Raw genomic sequence first — 17048 nt, 5'->3', positions numbered from 1 at the left:
GTATGTTGCTCTGGCTACAGCAGTGGCAGAAACGCATTTTGAAAGTGTGCCTGGCTTAAAGCTGGTTAAGCACGCCTAGCCTAGTCATAGTGGCAGCCAGACCGTGCGACATGTGTTGTCCTTGTCGCACCAAATAAACCTGTCCGGGCTCCCTGCAGCTGTGCTGTAAAGGCAGCTGAAGCTGAAGATGCTCTTGGGGTCTGGACAGTGGTTCAGGCAGGGCTGAGCTGGCCAAGGTGTGCACTGTTTGGAGCAACCGAATGGGGGGGTGCAGTGTGTGTGCGAGCAGCTAGGCAGGAGGAAGGCACTGCATGCTCCTGGTAATTGCAGTGCTTATTCATATTAATTAGAAATATTATTTAATAATGGCTGACGATTGATGTCACCACTCCAGTGGACAGCATCCCCTCCTCCCCGGGCTGGGGGACCGGGAGGAGGCGGCCACTGGCTCCGGGGCAGCGGTGGGGAGGCCCAGGCGGGTGCTGCCATCTGCCGGCGTCCCGGCCGGGATCAGCCCTGGTGTCCCGGCCAGGACTGGCCCCGGTGTCCTGCGGGGCTCTGCCACGTCCCCTCCCCGCTGCCCATGCCACTCCACTTGGGCTCTCCGGCAGCAGCTCGTCCCCTCTGCTCCCGCAGGTTGTAATGTAGCAGATCCTGCAATGTCCACGGCCTCGCAGCTTGGCCCAGGGTCCAACCCGCTGCCCAGCCTGAGCGAGAGCAGTTCTTCCAGCGTGCCCCATGGTGCTGCTCCCAGCTTGCGGCCGGACGCTGCGGGAGGCGGAGGGACGGGAAAGCCACCTTCGCAGTTTGTTTACGTCTTTACAACGCACCTCGCTAACACGTAAGCAATAAACTCTGTCTGTCCTGCTGACCTGCCTGCTGGGTGCTGCACTTGGGTACTGGGGAGCTGGGCAGACCCCTGCCGCTTTGGTTCACAGAGTGGGTCCCTCCTGAGGTTCGGGAAGTTTGCTGGCAGCTACTGCTGGTGGGCGAACTTTTGTCTTACACGCACAGTTCCTCCCAGTGACGCCCAGCACTGCGTTCTGCGACGTGCGCAGTCAAGTACATCTGGTCAGCGTGCCACAAAAAGACTCACCCGAAGCAGCGTGGGCCACTGGTCTGATTCGGAAGTGTCTATGGGCCTGGGTGTCACGTGGAACGCCGTGTAACACTTAGCGTTCTCCACTCATTTCCTCCCTTCTGTCCCACAATGTCTCAGCTGTGGAGTCTTAGCAAGGCTGGTTAGTTTTAGAGCTCTGCTGTGTCACGGTTTCAGTGCGATAGATCCCAGAGCATCTCGCCAACAGCCACCGTATGGCAGCAGGCGCACGGCAGAGCTGAGTGCCCAGCACGAGTCGTGCAAAGAGAGAAATTCCAGGGCAAGTGACCATCGGTTGGAGAATCTCACTGGAGCAGACGGGAGGACTCTGAAAATAGCCCTTTTTCTCAGGGAATATCTCCCTTTTCTTTCTTATCTCAAATCTCTCTAGAGATTTCCCTTTTCCCATGGGACTGAAGGGTGGAGGTGGCACCTGGGCTGGGGGTGGGTGGGTTGGGGCACAATGCCAGTTCTCCAGTGGTTTGTGCTCTCTCCTCAGGGCTGCAGAAGCTGTCCTGCAAGGCCGAGCTGACTCCATTCTGGCCTACCATCAGCAGAATGTCCCACGGGCAAAGCTAGACCAGGTATGCCAGCTACAAACCAAACGCTGCTGTCAGCACGTACTGCTGACTGCTGACCCTGCCCTTCTGATGGGGCTGTTCTCCCCCAGCCCTTGGCTCTGCTGCGGAGGAAGGGCTTGTCAGAATGATGAAGGTGAACTGCCACAGGGCACGTGTTTGGGACAGGTCTGCTGCAGGGTGCAGGGAAGAATACCTATCCTGGGTTTTTCCTGCTCACATTTATTTCACTTTTCTCTGACAGGCACCAGCTCCTAAAGTGCTGGGGGTTGCCGAGCCGCTTCCAATTAACCCTCCGGCTGCCAACACTCCACAGTCCCAGCCGCCGGCACCTCCAGTGAGTCAGCCACCGCCGCAGCCTCCCCCTCCGCAGCCTCCGCCTCAGACCATCAGTCAAACCCCTCTGCCTGCAGCCAGCAGCTTGCCCCAGGAGGGGACAAGTGAAGATGTCCGGAGAGATCTGACTCCCAACTCTTTGGGGAACAACAGTGGCAGCAACCAGGCTGGAAGTAACCACCCAAATACGCCCACCGCGTCCACCAACACCATGCAGCCGGGGCAGGTGGACTCCTCCGCCACATCCAGCTCCAGCCACCTTGGGGAGGGCCCGGCTCCAGGGCTGCCGGGGAATGGGCAGGCGGGCCTGGGCCCCAGGAACCCCCTGAACTCAGAAGGGCTCTCCAAGGAGCAGCTGGAGCACCGGGAGCGCTCGCTGCAGACCCTGCGGGACATTGAGCGCCTGCTGCTGCGCAGCGGGGAGGCTGAGCCCTTCATGAAGCCCGGCCAAAATGCGGGTGAGGGCGGGACGGCCCCTCCGCCACAGGCAGCCCCTGCCCAGTCTGCTGCACCCCCCGCCAGCATGAAGAAGTACGAAGAGCCTCTGCAGTCCATGATCTCCCAGACCCAGAGCCTCGGTGGGCCCAGCCTGGAGCATGAGGTGCCCCACCACCCAGGCGCTGACATGGGGCAGCAGATGAACATGATGATGCAGCGACTGAACCAGGACAGCCTGACTCCAGAGCAAGTGGCCTGGCGGAAGCTGCAGGAAGAGTATTACGAGGAGAAGCGGCGGAAAGAGGAGCAGATCAGCATCCACGGCCGGCCCATGCAGGAGATCATGATCCCGCAGTCCATGGGGAGCATGATGATGCGTGGGCCCCCCCCGCCCTACCACAGCAAGCCTGGGGAGCAGTGGCCGCCGGGGATGGGCAGCCAGCTGCGGGGACCCATGGAGGTGCAGGACCCCATGCAGTTGCGGGGAGGGCCGCCGTTCCCGGGGCCGCGGTTCCCTGGGAATCAAATGCAGAGAGTCTCTGGCTTCGGCGGGATGCAGAACATGCCCTTGGATGCCCTTGGGCCCATGAATGCCATGCAGAGGCCGGTCAGGCCTGGCATGGGCTGGAGCGATGATCTGCCTCCTATGGGAGGCCCTGGGAACTTCCCGCAAGGCAGCCTGCCCTACCCGTCAGGGCAAGGGGACCCCGAAAGGTTCATGAATCCCCGTGCCAGGGAGGAGATCCTGCGGCACCAGCTGATGGAGAAGCGCCAGGTGGCGATGCAAAGGCCCATGGGGATGTCCGGCAACTCCATGGGCCAGGGCATGGAAATGGAGAGGATGATACAGGCTCACAGACAGATGGATCCATCCATGTTTGCTGGGCAGATAACGGGGGACAGCCTGAGCGGTGCCCCCATGGGAATGGATTTTGCAGGCACTCGGGGAATGCTGAGCCCCCCTATGAGTCAGTCGGGTCTCCGGGACATGGACGCACCCATGGGCCCTGGCAACCTCAACATGAACATGAATGTCAACATGAACATGAACATGAACCTCAATGTCCAGATGACCCCGCAGCAGCAGATGATGATGTCGCAGAAGATGAGGGGCCCTGACATTATGGCCCATCAGGGCATGAGCCCTGAGGAGCTGGCCAGGGCGAGGGCTCAGAACGGCAACGGCAGTGCAATGCTGGGGGGACCGCAAAAAATGATGATGCCCTCCCAGTTCCCCAACCAAGGACAGCAAGGTTTCTCTGGTGGGCAAGGGCCTTACCCCAACATGCCGCAGGAGATGGGCAGTGGCTCAGACATGTTCAGCCCTGAGCAGGGCACCATGCCCGTCGGGAGCATCGGTGGCACCACCAGGCTCAGCCACATCCCTCTGCCTCCAGCCTCCAATCCCACCCCTGCGCAGGGGGGCAACCTGGCCAACATGCACCCGGCGCCTTCCCGGGGGCTGGGCCGCCGGCCCTCCGACCTCACCATCAACATCAGCCAGATGAACTCCCCTAGCATGGGTCACCTCAAGTCTCCGACCCTCAGCCAGGTGCACTCGCCACTGGTCACCTCCCCTTCTGCCAACCTCAAGTCCCCGCAGACACCCTCGCAGATGGTCAGCATGCCACCTTCCAACCAGTCCGGGCCCCTCAAGTCCCCACAGGTGATGAGCTCCTCGCTTAATGTCCGGTCTCCAACTGGCTCACCAAGCCGCCTCAAGTCCCCTTCTATGGCTGTTCCTTCCCCTGGTTGGGTGCCGTCTCCCAAAGCCACCATGCCCAGCCCGGGAGTCAACCAGAGCAAGCAGACGCTCGGCATGAACTCCTCGGCTTCCATGGGAGGACTGGATCAGGGTATGCTGGGTGTCTCGTGTGCGCATGGGTGCTCGGTTTTGGTGTGCGTGAGAATGGTGTTTCTCTCCAGCCCGTGTACTTGTGCAGAAGTGGGGAGACATTTGTGCCCGTGCATGCCCTCGCGTCTCGTGGAGCAGGTCTTCTTTCCCAGGAGTCCAAATGGGGCCTTTCTGGGTAGATGGGAGGGAGAACAGAGCAGCTTTTACTTCAGCCCCTAAGCTGGTCTTTCTCTTGCTTGCAGGTTCTCTCCCTCCTGGGCCTCGGAGCAGCTCTTCCGCACCTGCCAGTAACACCTCCAGCACCATGAATCCCAACATGCCTTTTACTTCCTCTCCAGATCCATCCCCCTCACAGAACCCCCTCTCGCTGATGATGTCCCAGATGTCCAAGTACGCCATGCCCAGCTCCACACCGCTCTACCACAATGCCATCAAAACTATCGCCACCTCCGATGACGAGCTGCTGCCAGACAGGCCAATGCTCCCACCTGGAAGCATGTCAGGTACGTACTTCTGGGGCTTGTGATGGGTCAGACTGTCTTGTGGCTGAGGCACCAGGCAGAAGAGGGCATTAGAAACTGTTCTCCCACCGACTGCCATGTCAAAGAGCTTTGAATTCGCCCTCATTTGTCACAGTCTGCTCATTCCTCTGCCCTGTGCCCAGGCTGTCCTCCAGCTTTTGGCTCAGGTGTGCTGGCTGGCAGGACGTGAGCCACTCTGGTGTTTGAGGCACTCTTCTGCCACAAGCCCTGGAAGTTTTCGGAATACTTTTACCCTACGCGGCTGCGTTGGGCTTGGATTTTGACGGCCCCTGGAGTTGTCTCAGGTGCAGGACTTGCAGGCAGAGGTCTGCTGCCTGGGGAGCCCCCGTGTTCTCGTGCCGCGGGACAGGGGTGCGCTGAACGGGGTTGGGGTGTTCTGAGCGGGGCCCAGGTGCCTGCACAGGAAAGGCTGTGTCTTAGCACAGTTCTGATTTCAGTAGGCGGCAGCCAGATACGCTCCGCTGGCTCGTGGCACTGGGGAGGACAGCTAAGCAAATGAGTGTTTTTCATCACTTGGTGACCAGCCTGAAGGGGAATTCCAACATGCTCTACTGCTTGGTTTAGGGGTTTAAAGCTGTCTGATAAATATTTTTGGCAGTTTTCAAAATGAAGAATCAGCTTTTTGACTCTTTCACTACTGAGCAGTCACTTAGGTTGACCACAGGCACGCAAACACATTGGCTTCCTCCTACCCCGACCCCCTGCGCAGGCCCTGGTCGCTCTGCCACGCCGATGGGCGCAGTCCTCCCTCGCACACAGCACCTGTGTCGGGCTGACAGCTCTTCTGCTGTTTTTTCCCTCGCAGCCGGAGGTTGTGCGGCCACGGGCGCTTGCCGGGTGGCCGACCCCGTGAAGGGACACTCCTCGGTGCCTTCCAGGCAGCTGGGAGACCTGCTGAGGTTGTGGTGTTGGGCTGTCCCAACATGCAGAGCCAGCTGAGGCTCTAAAATCAGTGGGCTGTGAGGAACAACAGATCCAGCATGGCACTGGATGAAGCTGAAATCGCTCTCTGCTGCTGGTGGACTTACAAGGGATGGAGTCTGGGGCACTTTTTTCCTGACGCTGGTGCTTTGCAAGCCCATCTTGCAGTTGCTTACTGAGCATCGGGCTCCACACCCGAGCTTTCTGAGCAGCAGTGCTTGGCAGGCTTCCAGGGTGTGGATTTGGCAGCCCAGAGAGGTCTATGGGCAGACTTAATTCTTCTCTCCTTTTCTTCTCCTCAGGTGTGACGGGGAATCAGCCGAATCAACTGCACTTGAACTCTGTGGGGCCCGGATCCTCCCAGAGCCCCATGGGAATGAACATGCCTGGTCAGCAGCCCCTCTCCCACGAACCGCCCCCCACCTCCATGATGTCCTCCCCAAACCCTCTGGGCTCCAACATTCCTATGCACCCGAGCGCGCCGGGGGCAGGCGTGCCCCCCCCGAACCCCATGATGCTGCCCCCGGGGCCCCAGGACTCGTTGAACCAGCAGTGTGGCCCTGTACCCAACAGCTCGCAGATGATTCCTTCCAACCAGCTGGTGTTCCCCCGCATGCAGCAGCCCCACAACGCCATGCCGTCCCCCGCCGGCGGCATGCCCATGGCCCCTGGCGCGGGAGGTGGCCCTGGGATGCAGCAGCACTACCCGCCAGGGATGCCCATGCCGCCCGAGGACCTTCCCTCCCAGCAGCCCAGCCAGATGCCCCCCCAGCAGCACATGATGGGCAAGAACATCCCTCCGCGGATCGGCGAGCCCTACCCGCCCGTGCTTCCTGGCGTGGCGTCAGTGCTGAACGACCCCGAGCTCAGCGAGGTGATCCGCCCCACGCCCACAGGGATCCCTGAGTTCGACCTGTCCAGGATCATCCCCTCCGAGAAGCCGAGCAGCACCTTGCAGTATTTCCCCAAGAGTGACAGCCAAGCACCCAAATCGCAGCCTTCCAACCTCCACCTCATGAACCTGCAGAACATGATGGCTGAGCAGCCCCCGGTGCGGCCAGGTATGAACGTCCCTGGGCAGCAGGGCGTGCAGCGGGGACTCGGCGTGCCCATGTGCCACCCCGGACAGGTGCCCATGCTGGGCAGGACAGGCATGCCGCCCCAGCAAGGCATGATGGGCAACAGCATGCACCAGGGCATGATGTCCCCGCAGCAGAGCCTGATGGCCCAGCAGAACTTCATGCTGATGCAGGCCAAGCAGAGGAGCATGTCCGTGTCGGGGGACATGTATGCTCAGACAGGACACATGATGTCACCTCAGGGCTCTCTCATGGGGCCCCCGCCTCAGCAGAACCTCATGGTCACACACCAGATGAGGCAGAGGAGTGTCTCCCTGGACAGCCAGATGAGTTACATCCCTGGGCCCGGGAACATGGCGAACCTGCCTTTCTAACCCCGTCTGCCGCTCGGGGCCGGCGGGACCCCGCTGGCTCTACAGACCTTTTCAGACCTTTCGTCGGGGAGGGCTGGGGGCCAGCGCCGGTGGAGTATGCCACGTGGGATGCTTTTCGTGTCGGATTCGCCTCTACACAGAAAACCAGATGTGCAGTAAACTTGATGTGAATTGGGTTTCTTTTTCCTTTCTGTTTTGGGGAAGGGGAGGGCTGAGGGGCTGGGAGTGGGGCTGTTACTTTGAACCCTGCGTGGTGATCAGGGACATCCAGACCCTGGCGCAGTTTGTAAAGTTTTCATTTACAGTTTTCCTCTGTCAAGTGTTTTTCTTTCCCTTTTTTCCTCTCTTCTTTCCTTTTTCTTTTTTCTTTCTTTTTTTTTTTTTTTTTTTTTTTCCTTTTTAAGCAACCAAAATGTGCAAGAGGGTCTTTGGAAATAGCTGTAAATAGGTCGCTGGGAAAGGCAAAACTTGTGCTGGTTTTTAATTGTTCTGTATTTCTGTGTTTTAATAGAAGCCTCAAAACATGTTTGAAAAAAAAAACAGAAACAAAAAAACATGCTAAAGGCAACATGTACAAGGATTGAAAACTCCTTGGGGGAGGCAGGAGCATCCCCCAGGGTGCACAGGGCATTGAGAGATCCCATTGTAGAGTGACTCTGTGTCAGACCTGTGTTGTTCACACATCTGAACGGTTTGCATGTGCGGAGGGTGTAGTTTCGCGCAGACCTCGGACCCTGCGAGGCTGTGCCGAGTAGACGGACACGACTAACGACTGAGGGCTGTGGAGAGGTCAGAGCTGCGGCCCCGGCGGAGCGCTGCGTGGGGACAGATGGGCTCCGAGATGAGGCGACGCGTTCCTGTGCTTCCAGGAGGGGTAGCTGCGATCCTTGCTCTTTGCGGCCTGCCTGCACCAGTGGTTTACCTGGCTGTCGTCCCCTGCAGCTGTGCTGCGGCCCCTCTACCTCTGCCGTTGCGCGCTCTCCCAGGTCTTCCTCACGCTTGTTGGTTCTCCTTCTCTAGAGTTTCGCAGGAGATCTTTGCTCCATCTCGCCCTGAGCTGCGGGCAGCATCCCACCATAGAGGTCCAGCTGTTGGAGACGACCTATTCCTGTGTGTGATCTCCATCTTGGTGTAAGAGTTGTCTTGTCTGGTGTCAGCGGTGTGGCTGTCCCACGCCTTGGATGGAAGAGGCCCAGGTTGTGTGGCAGCTGCTCGCTCCTCCGGCTTTTCTGGATGCACTCCACCCTCCCCGTCCCGCTCTCCGTAAGGTCTTCCCACGCATGGCAGTGGTGATCTTGTCCTGTTTTGTTCACGGAGGGGGCTGTGGGTGAGGCGCTTGCACTTTCTGGAGCTCCGCGGGGACCGGGTTCCGGCACGGTGCACCCTGCGGGTGTCCAGCGGTGACCTCGGGGCACGTGACTGCCCGAGGAACGCCGGCTGGAGGATTATCTCTGCAGAGCCACACTTAGCAACTACCTCTCTTGTAACAGAGCTCACCTTTCCCTACTCGCTGCAGGGAGGAGAGGGCTTTCAGAAAAGGGAGATTGTCAAGTGGCAAGTGAGCGGCAGCTCTTTTTATCATGTTGCGAGCTGTTCAGAAGGGCTGGCAGGTGCTTGATCTTATCCATGAGAAGAGGGATCCACAGAGTCCAGTTAGGAATACCTTAAAGCCTTGAGGCATTTTGTAGTGAGCAGTCCTGAGTAGGAAGCGCCGGTCTGGGTTCGAGGAAGGATTTCGCCCTGGTCTCCTGCTTTGCATGGTTTTGTTGTATATGATATGAGCAAGCAGCATTTTTGGAGGTGGAACAATCCCTGGAAGTGCTCATCCCTCCCTTGGCAGTGGGAGCAGAAGAATAATCTTTAGGCCTGACCAACCAAGTGTGGTCTGGACCTGATGTGTTAGCTGCTGGGATTCCCCATCCTTTCGGAGTGTGCATTTCACGTGGGAGGATGTGGCTCAAACAGACTTAGCTTTTTCTAAGCTTAATTCGCCTGAAAGGCTGTGGCTTCTCTTGGCTGCACTTCAGGTGTTGGCTCCTGGTAGTTTCGCGTAAACATCCAAATACCGATGGCAGCCACAAACCTTGCTCATCACCCACCAGCTAGTCTCGGTTAATTTGAAGCCATAATATTTTCTATATGGAAGATCTTTGTCTGTAGACAGCTGTTGTTTCAGCCCAGTGGAGATCTCCACGTGTCCGTACCTTCCCTGTTGTCCCTTTCATTGCCTGGGGCTGGTGGTCCCCACCCTGTGGGCAGCGGTTTGTCCCTGTGTCCGCCTGCAGGTGACAGGGACCTCGGTGCTGCCCACGCGCAGAGACAGGGCAGCGCGATGCCAGTTCTGCCTGATGGCAGGAGGGAGACCTGTCCTTCAGTGACGGATGGGTAAGAAGCAAAGCTTTTGACTCAGCAGCCCTGGATGCAAAAAGGAAATCCTGACACTTGGTCAGAGCCGGGGGCCGTAGAGCAGCGACTGGCCGACCAGCCAGTCCTTGTTAGACCTGGGTTTGCCAACAGCCGGTTCCCGCTGCCGTGAGCTGTGTCTAGTCTCGTGTCTTGTAGTTTATTGCTCGGCTCCTCCGCTTGAGTTCTGTGTCCTGACTCCACCTAATCACAGTGAAAGGTTTGCCCATGTTTTAGCCATGACTTCGCCGTGTTTTTCCAGCTCCAAAAAAAGTGGACACTGGGAAACCTCATCTTTCAGTATGTCAGATAATCACGCACCTGGAATTAGCTTTCACTTTGAGGTAATGGTGACTGACCTGTTCTCTGTCATCCCATGGAGAAACTTCCCCAGTCATTTTGTACCATTATATAAATATATATATAAATATAAATATATAAATACAATATGTGAAGACATCTTATTGGTTTTTATTTGAAACAATTTTTAGGCTTGTTTTTGGGTATCTGTGCTGCCTGTAATGTATTGACCTGTTTTATAGGTGCCTTTTTATTAAAAAGACAAATTTCAAAACCTGACCCTGTGGCTGTCTTCAGTGAGCTGAGTGATTTTCGCGGGGCTGCGAGGTGCGCTCAGCCAGCATCACCTGCACGCTGGGGCTGATCAGAGGGGCTCAGCTGGCCGTGCTACAAACACCTCGTGTCTGGCAGGACATGGGACAGGATGGTTGTCCCAGGTAGGTGGAGGGGCATGCCCAGGGATGGGTGGGGGACAGGCAGGACCACCCTGAACACCTTGGGTCCCTGAGCAGGACTGCAAAGCAAAGAGGTGACCTAGTGCAGGGACTTGCTGCCGAGCTGTCCGCTGGAGCCCCACGGTTCCCCCTCGTTCTGGGCATCTCGTGGCCTGGCAAAGCTCACGTGCGCCGTGGCTGCCGCGTGCCTGTAGGGAGCCAGAGCAAACGTGGAGCATGCCGTGATGGCAGCGGGGCGAGAGGCTGGTTTTGGAGGCTTGGAGGGAGAAAGGGTTCATGCTGCTGCCTGGGCGCAGAGCTGGGGTCGCTGCACGTGGCAGCCCAGGACCCCTGTTGACAGACCTTGGTGGCCGTGGCGCCACGTGTCCAGAGCCACCTGTGCTAAGATAGGGATGACACAGCAGGCAGCAGTACAGACAATGAAGTGCTTGAGCATGTTTGGTTCTAGGAGACTGGGGTGAGACGGCATGTCGTCTTCTTGATAAGGAAAATGAAACCACGTGTGAGTCAGAGCAGGGCAGGGGGTGCGAGGGTGTGGGGAGAGCCCCTGCTCTGCAGCGCTCCCAGACACGGTTCACTCATGCGTCCCCTGGTCTGTGCACGCTCCTCCGCCGGCACAGCCCTGTGACGGCTGCGTGTGTGGCAGGATGCTCTGCTGAAACACCCCGGCTCTGTCTCCTGGGAGGCTTGGTCACGCTGCACGACATGCAGAGCGGTGTGCTGCCTCGGGGATCTCCATGTCCCCTTCTTCGGGGTTGCCTTCTGCGGGGACCAGGACTTTCTCTGGGCTGTCTGCTCCAGCATTGTTTGCAGAGTCAGTTTGGACTGACTCCAACTGCAGTGTGGCCTGCTGGGGCAGGGAAATCTGAGCAAGGTGCTTATGAGCCCTGTGGTCTCCATGTGTGAAGAGCAACGCTTGTCAGAAAGCTGCCATCAACCCACTTAGTGCTCTCTGATGCATTTCCCATGCAAAAGTGACACGACTGCAGACAATGGCTTACAAGCACTATATGTGAGAAGAAGGTGTTTTATTTAACTGTTGATTACAGCTCACATCGAAACTTTCTAGAAGTTGACCAGCATAGCAGTGCTAAAACCTGTAGTCATAATAGACGTGTAATCTGTTCGCCCTTAGTTTGTGTGCCGGTTTTATTTTTATCTTGTGAACACTGTAAGATTTTTACACTCTCACTGTTCATTTTTTCAGTGATGTATTTGTGTAGGAGCACAGTTCCCATCAGAACCGGGGCTGTGAAGGTGTTTTCATCTGCAACGAGTTTGCTCACCGGTACAACCATGGAGGTAGCAAGGGCGGGCTTCAGAGAGTTGCTCTTCCTCTGCTGCGCGTACGTGCTTGGACAACCATGGTTGCCATTACCTGCAGGTTTCAGCTCTGAAGATGCAGCGCTGCAGGAAATGGTGGACTGTGCTTTGTAGAAAAGCCTCATGGCTCGGGGAGTTTTCTCTTCAAGTCACAACTTGAGAATGAGCTGTTGAGCTTCAGGCGCATCCCTACCAACCTGAGCCAGTGAAATGGAGACCTGCTTGGCTTTTGTCCTTAGTCCTTGCTCACCGACATAACTCCATGTTTACCAGGTTGCGCTTCTTCCCTTGCCCCGGCACCCAGTCTCGTGCCTGGCTCCGTGCACAGGGTGCCTGCGGGTCAGGTTTGCGAGGAAGAGCTGGAAACATCAGGTCCAACCCACTCGGGTTTGTCCAGCCCTGCCGGAGTGACCATGGGACAGCCAGCGTTTGCCAACAGCTGCCAGGTGGATTTCTACAGGTATGGGAACCAGGAGGTGCCAGCGAAGACAGGATTTGGGTGTTGGGTGTCTATCAGACCTCAGTTTCCTGAAGTGTGAAGAAAGTGGTGGGGACATGTGTGAAGCATGGGACTGAGGCCACAGCACGTGTGCCGCTGGGAAGGCGAGCCTCAGGCCGGCGCTTCCCCACAGGCAGCCCTCGCCTGCTAGAAAGTGGAGATGGACGTGGTGTTGTCAGACTCAATCCCGCTGCCCTTCCTTGTCACCTCCAGGATCTCCTGCAGAGTCTCCTGGCTTATGCAGCCGAGCTCCTGCAGGATCCTGAAGAAGTCGTTGCGGAACTTGACTCCAACAAAGGCGTAGAGGACGGGGTTGAGGCAGCAGTGGGTGAAGCCGATGGCTTCTGTCACCATGATGGCCGTGTCCAGCTGATCTTCCAGGAGGCAGTTCTTGGTGAAGGCTTCTAGCTTGGTAAGCGTGTTCAGGAAGATGACGATGTGGTACGGGCTCCAGCAGAGCAGGAAGACGCCTGTGACCAGGATGGCCACGCGGACGGCTTTTTGCCGCTGCAGGCGCTGGGACTGACACAGCGCCCGCACGATGGCCATGTAGCAGTAGCACATGACCAGCAGCGGCACGAAGAAGCCCACGGTGTGGTATAGGAAGCGTGTCGCCAGCCAGACATTGTTGCCATCGATCCCAACCTCTGGAAAATAGCAAATGCTGCGGTTGCTGTCGTCTGTCCAGACTTCCATGAAGATGAGGTCGGGTAATGTCAAAAGCAGCGAGCAGAGCCAGACAGCCGTGCAGGTGAGGTGGATGGAGCGAGCTCGGCGCTTGCGGTAGGTGTGGATCGCGTAGACGATGGCCAGGTAGCGGTCCACCGCGATGCACCCCAGCAGCATGCTGCTGCAGTAGAAATTGATCTTGTGGACAGCGCTGAGGATCTTGCAGAGGAACTTCCCGAATACCCACCCGGCCAAGCTCTCCACCACGCTGAAGGGGAAGGTGAGCAACAGTGCCAGGTTGGCCAGGGTGAGGTGGAAGAGGAAGTTTTCTGTGGTGGTGCGAGACCGCTTGAACCTCTCTAAAATGACCAGGACTAGAGCGTTGCCCACCGTCCCCAACACAAACATCAGCAGGTAGATGAGAGGCATGAAGACCTTTCTGAAGGGATCTCTCTGGTTGCCGACCACGGACGAGGCTGGGTTGAAGCAAAAATAGCCCTCCAAAGAAGGGGTGGTGTTTTCAGCTTCGTAGTAACCACTCAGCTCTACCTGGCTCTAGGGGAGAGAGAGATTCCAGTTACCAGGGGGGAGTTTATGAACAGGAGAACCCGTTTAATCTTCTTGCTGAGTTACCTGCTGGTTGTTCTTGCTTTCTCACATAGTACAGAACCCTCCTCTACCAGCTTTCCCAATCATTGCACCCGTCTCTGACACCAGCCATCCCCGCACCGCCTGCTGTCAGGTATGAAGGTGGTGGGATTCCCTGCAGAGCGCATCTGTGCCTCAGTTTGTGTGAACTGATGCTGTCCCCGTCTGCCTCTCCTCCTCAGAGACCTCAGGGCTGCCCAGGGCAGAGCAAGGCAAGGTGGGGACAGCAGCAGCCATTCCATAGCCATGGTGATGGACGCTGGAAAGAGCAATCTGTTCTGTTGGTAAACCCTGTGGTTTTGAATTAATTGCAGTTGGAGCAGGAAAGGGAATCTGAAAATAACCGCTGGGGCCCTGGACCGATAGCCGATGAGGAAAGTGCAACAGAGCCACCGCAGATATGGTTCATGCTCCACCCCCTGTAGCTCCTTGCACGTGAGCAGCCTGTGTTCGGGCTGAGGTGGTACACAAGTCCTGGGAAGCTGCATTTGCTCTCTGGTTGATGTTCTGGCCACCTTGGGCACCTGGCCGGAGCTGGGCACTCACAAAAGCAAAGGTCTGGGATGCAGACAGGAAGCGAAAGAGCGCGGCGCAGGAGGCTTGTGGCGAGCTGAGAAATGAGTGACAATTGAGAAGAGCTCGTCAGCAGCCACCGAACTCCCCCACCCACACCCGCTCCGCAGAGCGGCGCTGAGACCTCCGCGCCAACCACAGCGGAAGTTTCTGCTGCGGCTTTCGTACCTTTCACTGCCGGCTGCAGCCGTTTGCACCTGCTGCTCCTTCCCTCCCCAGCCCGAGTTCCCACCTAAAAATACCAGCCCTGCTTTAAACAGCCTTAGAGCACTTTGAGGTTCTTCTTGCTCCGTGCGCGTGCTGCTGAGCCAAATGACCATGACCAGCCTTGCGTCCTGCGTTGTGCCTGGCTAGAGAAGGGTGGTTTATGTTTCTTCTCCCAAAACCTCAATGCACGAGACTGTCTTCCTCTAATGTAATGGTGGGGCTGCGAGCATTTGTATTCCCAGAGAACAATTATTTTTCGAGTTTACTGTAGGATTCTGGAGACTGGAGGCTGCTGCCAAAGATAAAAGCCTTTAGAAATCCCTCCCAGTCTGTTTTCTCCCTGGCTTGAAAATATTTCCTGCCTAGTCAGTTCCTGGACTCTTTCAGGAGTTACCAACATGCACAGAAACCTGTGATGTGTTGGCCAGGGCCACATCCTTGAACCTCCTCAAAAACAAAACAAAAGAACCCACAACCAAACCAAAAACCTTTGCGATTTAGCTCAGTGACCAAACTTGGCTGCTCAGGATGCACGGGTGACCAGCATCAGTTTCCAGCATTGCATTCGGAGCCAGAGGTACGGAGCCTGTGCCGCTATCAGACACCATCTGATGGCTGATAAGATAGCAGGTGTGGCTCTTACGGTAAAAGCCGCTCGCCGCGGGCCGGGGAAGCGCATGGAGCTGTGTCTGAGGCCTCCGCTCGTGCATCTCCGAGCCGAGCTGCGAGCGTGGGTGGGAGCGGACAGAGATGAGTTGGAGACAATTGGCAGAGGATGAAGAGGCAGAGCCTGGGCTGGGACAGGAAGGGCAGGAGCCAGAGCTGCAGGAGATGCCAAGCGCGACGAGCCAAGGCTTTTTGGGGCACTGCTGCGATTCCCATTTCGAGGTCTGGAAGCAGGTGGCTGCCTGGTCCAGGGTGGGAGAAGTCACCAGTGGGACCTTTGTACAACAAAAGTGCAGCCAGATTTGGGGGTAGGTGATAAACTGGCGCCTTTTTCTGTAACCGAGCAGCCAAGTGCGTGCCTGGGAAAGCCCATTCCCCTGTGCGCTTTGTCTGGGGATCCCTTTTCCCCTCTAACCCACATCTCAGAGTTATTCCAGTCGCTGTGTGTCAGCTGCTTTTCTCAGTTCCCCACAACTGCCAGCAGTCAAAACATTTGGCTGCAGAAGAGAAGCCGCTCGTGCGATTAGGGATTTTCCACGTGAGTCATTCCCTCGCAGCCTGTGCCAGGGCTGGGAGAAGCGCGTTTCATTCCCAAAGCCTTAGAACCGAAGTTGCCCACATCAGTGCAAGTTACTGTTGGAGCTTTTGCTCATCCTCTCTTTGGGTGCAGAACCAGGGAAACCCACAGATAAGAGCAAAGCCTGTGGAAATGCCACATTACTGTGGTGCAGGTGCCTTTATGGCTCTCAGGTCACGTCGGTCCCATGACAATGGAGAAAATTGCTAAACTAAGGTTCTGGAAAGTATGGTATGCAAAGAAGGAATCCCAGTGCTGCTTGATCCCCCTGCATTAAAAGCGATACAGCTTTGCCACGCAGCCGCTTGCTTATAGTGTGCGACACGCTGCAACTTCCCTGGTTTTCTGCTGGTGGGGCAGATTTCCAGTGGAGAGTTCAGCTGGGGGGGATGAAAAGGGTTGAGTTTGCTTTCAACATCTCAGCAAGCATTAGCACTGCCACTGAATTTCTGTGGAGGTCAGGGAGAGAAGTGTCTTTTGCAAGAAGTTCTAAATGAAACCACCACTATTCACAAAGGATTTTTATACTGGGTGAGTCAGAAAAAATACAGAGCCTTGGGCTTGCCCCTGCTACATCTCCTCTCTCTTCCCTAATGTATAGCACAAAGGAGGGAACTACGGGGCAGAACACACAGTGTTATCACTCCGTATTAGAAGAAGTACTCACAATTCATCTTCCCTTCTTTACAGTTCCCTTCTGGTAAATAGACTGCATATTTTTCTTTCAGTCGAGCCTACGGCAGCCTCTTCGCCAGGAAGGCAAGCAAGGGTAGGAGCGTGTGTAGTTGGACCAAAGGTTCACGCGTGGAGAGATTATAGTATTGGGTTTAGCTTGGGTATTCCTGCTACGTAAAGATCATAGACAAGATTCCAGGGCTTTGCACCCTGTGTGCACAGTCATTTATACTGCTGAAGGCTGTTGCACAAGGTGCCTGACTCAGAGTGATGGAAACCAGGTTCTTCAGCCCAGCCCAGCTTTATCCGCCCTCCCCGTTGTCCTCTCAAACAAGCAAAGCCAGGCGCAACTCACCAAGTCGTAGGTCTCCGATGAGTAGCTGACGGGGCCCATGGTTTCAGGGGCAGGATCTGTCTCCCGTCCAGCAATTTCAGCAAAAGTTGTTCTTTTTTGGGGTGGAGTTAGTCATTTGAGTGGGGAGGGACACGGACACGGCATGTAACAATAGAGTATTTGCAAGGCAAATGAGCTCCAGGCAGTGACCTGATTGATGTAAAGATTAGCATCTAGCTTTATAATAGTTTGGTGGGTGGGTGGGTGGTTGTGTTTTGTTTTGTTTTGTTTTTGTGTTTTTTTTTTTGTTGTTGTTGTTGTTGTTGTTGTTTTTTTTTTTTTTTTTTTTTTTTTTTAATTTTTAAAGTACAGATTGAAGAATCCGTGTTCCTCTGGTCTGTACCAGAGAAGGTCCAGAACGTCAATAGGTCTTCTCTGGAAACCTTCAGGGCTCTGACCCATGTCCCTCCTTGTCCGAGGGAGTCCAAAAGGCACTG

General features: G+C 56.3%; 2 protein-coding genes across 6 annotated transcripts in view; one reads left to right on the top strand and one right to left on the bottom strand.

Annotated features, from left to right (window-relative positions):
• Positions 1-10204, top strand: part of BCL9L (BCL9 like) — a 38865-nt gene extending 28661 nt beyond the window's left edge. For 3 of the 5 annotated variants that reach the window (XM_082070488.1, XM_082070490.1, XM_082070489.1), the window contains exons 4-8: positions 637-841; positions 1599-1683; positions 1922-4307; positions 4549-4809; positions 6072-10204. In XM_082070488.1, coding sequence (XP_081926614.1) covers positions 637-841; positions 1599-1683; positions 1922-4307; positions 4549-4809; positions 6072-7222 — 4088 coding nt within the window. In that variant the 3' untranslated portion in view covers positions 7223-10204. The remainder of the gene's footprint in view (positions 1-636; positions 842-1598; positions 1684-1921; positions 4308-4548; positions 4810-6071) is intronic. The other 2 variants (XM_082070491.1, XM_082070492.1) reach the window with 2 other exon arrangements.
• A 1768-nt stretch (positions 10205-11972) lies between these two features.
• CXCR5 (C-X-C motif chemokine receptor 5) lies at positions 11973-16626 on the bottom strand. The gene is made up of 2 exons (XM_082070171.1): positions 16573-16626; positions 11973-13426 (listed from the first exon to the last, which is right to left on the bottom strand). The coding sequence occupies exons 1-2, from the start codon at positions 16609-16611 to the stop codon at positions 12350-12352; spliced, it is 1116 nt and encodes a 371-aa protein (XP_081926297.1). The 5' UTR covers positions 16612-16626; the 3' UTR covers positions 11973-12349.
• Between the last annotated feature and the right edge of the window lie 422 nt (positions 16627-17048).

This window comes from Streptopelia decaocto (genome assembly GCF_964273445.1).
Source record: "Streptopelia decaocto genome assembly, chromosome: 21".
In the NCBI taxonomy this organism is placed as follows: domain Eukaryota; kingdom Metazoa; phylum Chordata; class Aves; order Columbiformes; family Columbidae; genus Streptopelia; species Streptopelia decaocto.
Note: the sequence above shows the minus strand (reverse complement) of the source record. Positions and strands in the feature narration are given on the sequence as shown.

What these genes read in the sequence shown, in the direction of transcription:
- CXCR5 (XM_082070171.1), bottom strand. Translation starts at nt 16,611, where the DNA reads ATGGGCCCCGTCAGCTACTCATCGGAGACCTACGACTTG. An exon ending in CATCGGAGACCTACGACTTG is followed by an intron (nt 13,427 to 16,572) that starts GTGAGTTGCGCC and finishes TCTCTCCCCTAG; the next exon opens with AGCCAGGTAGAGCTGAGTGG.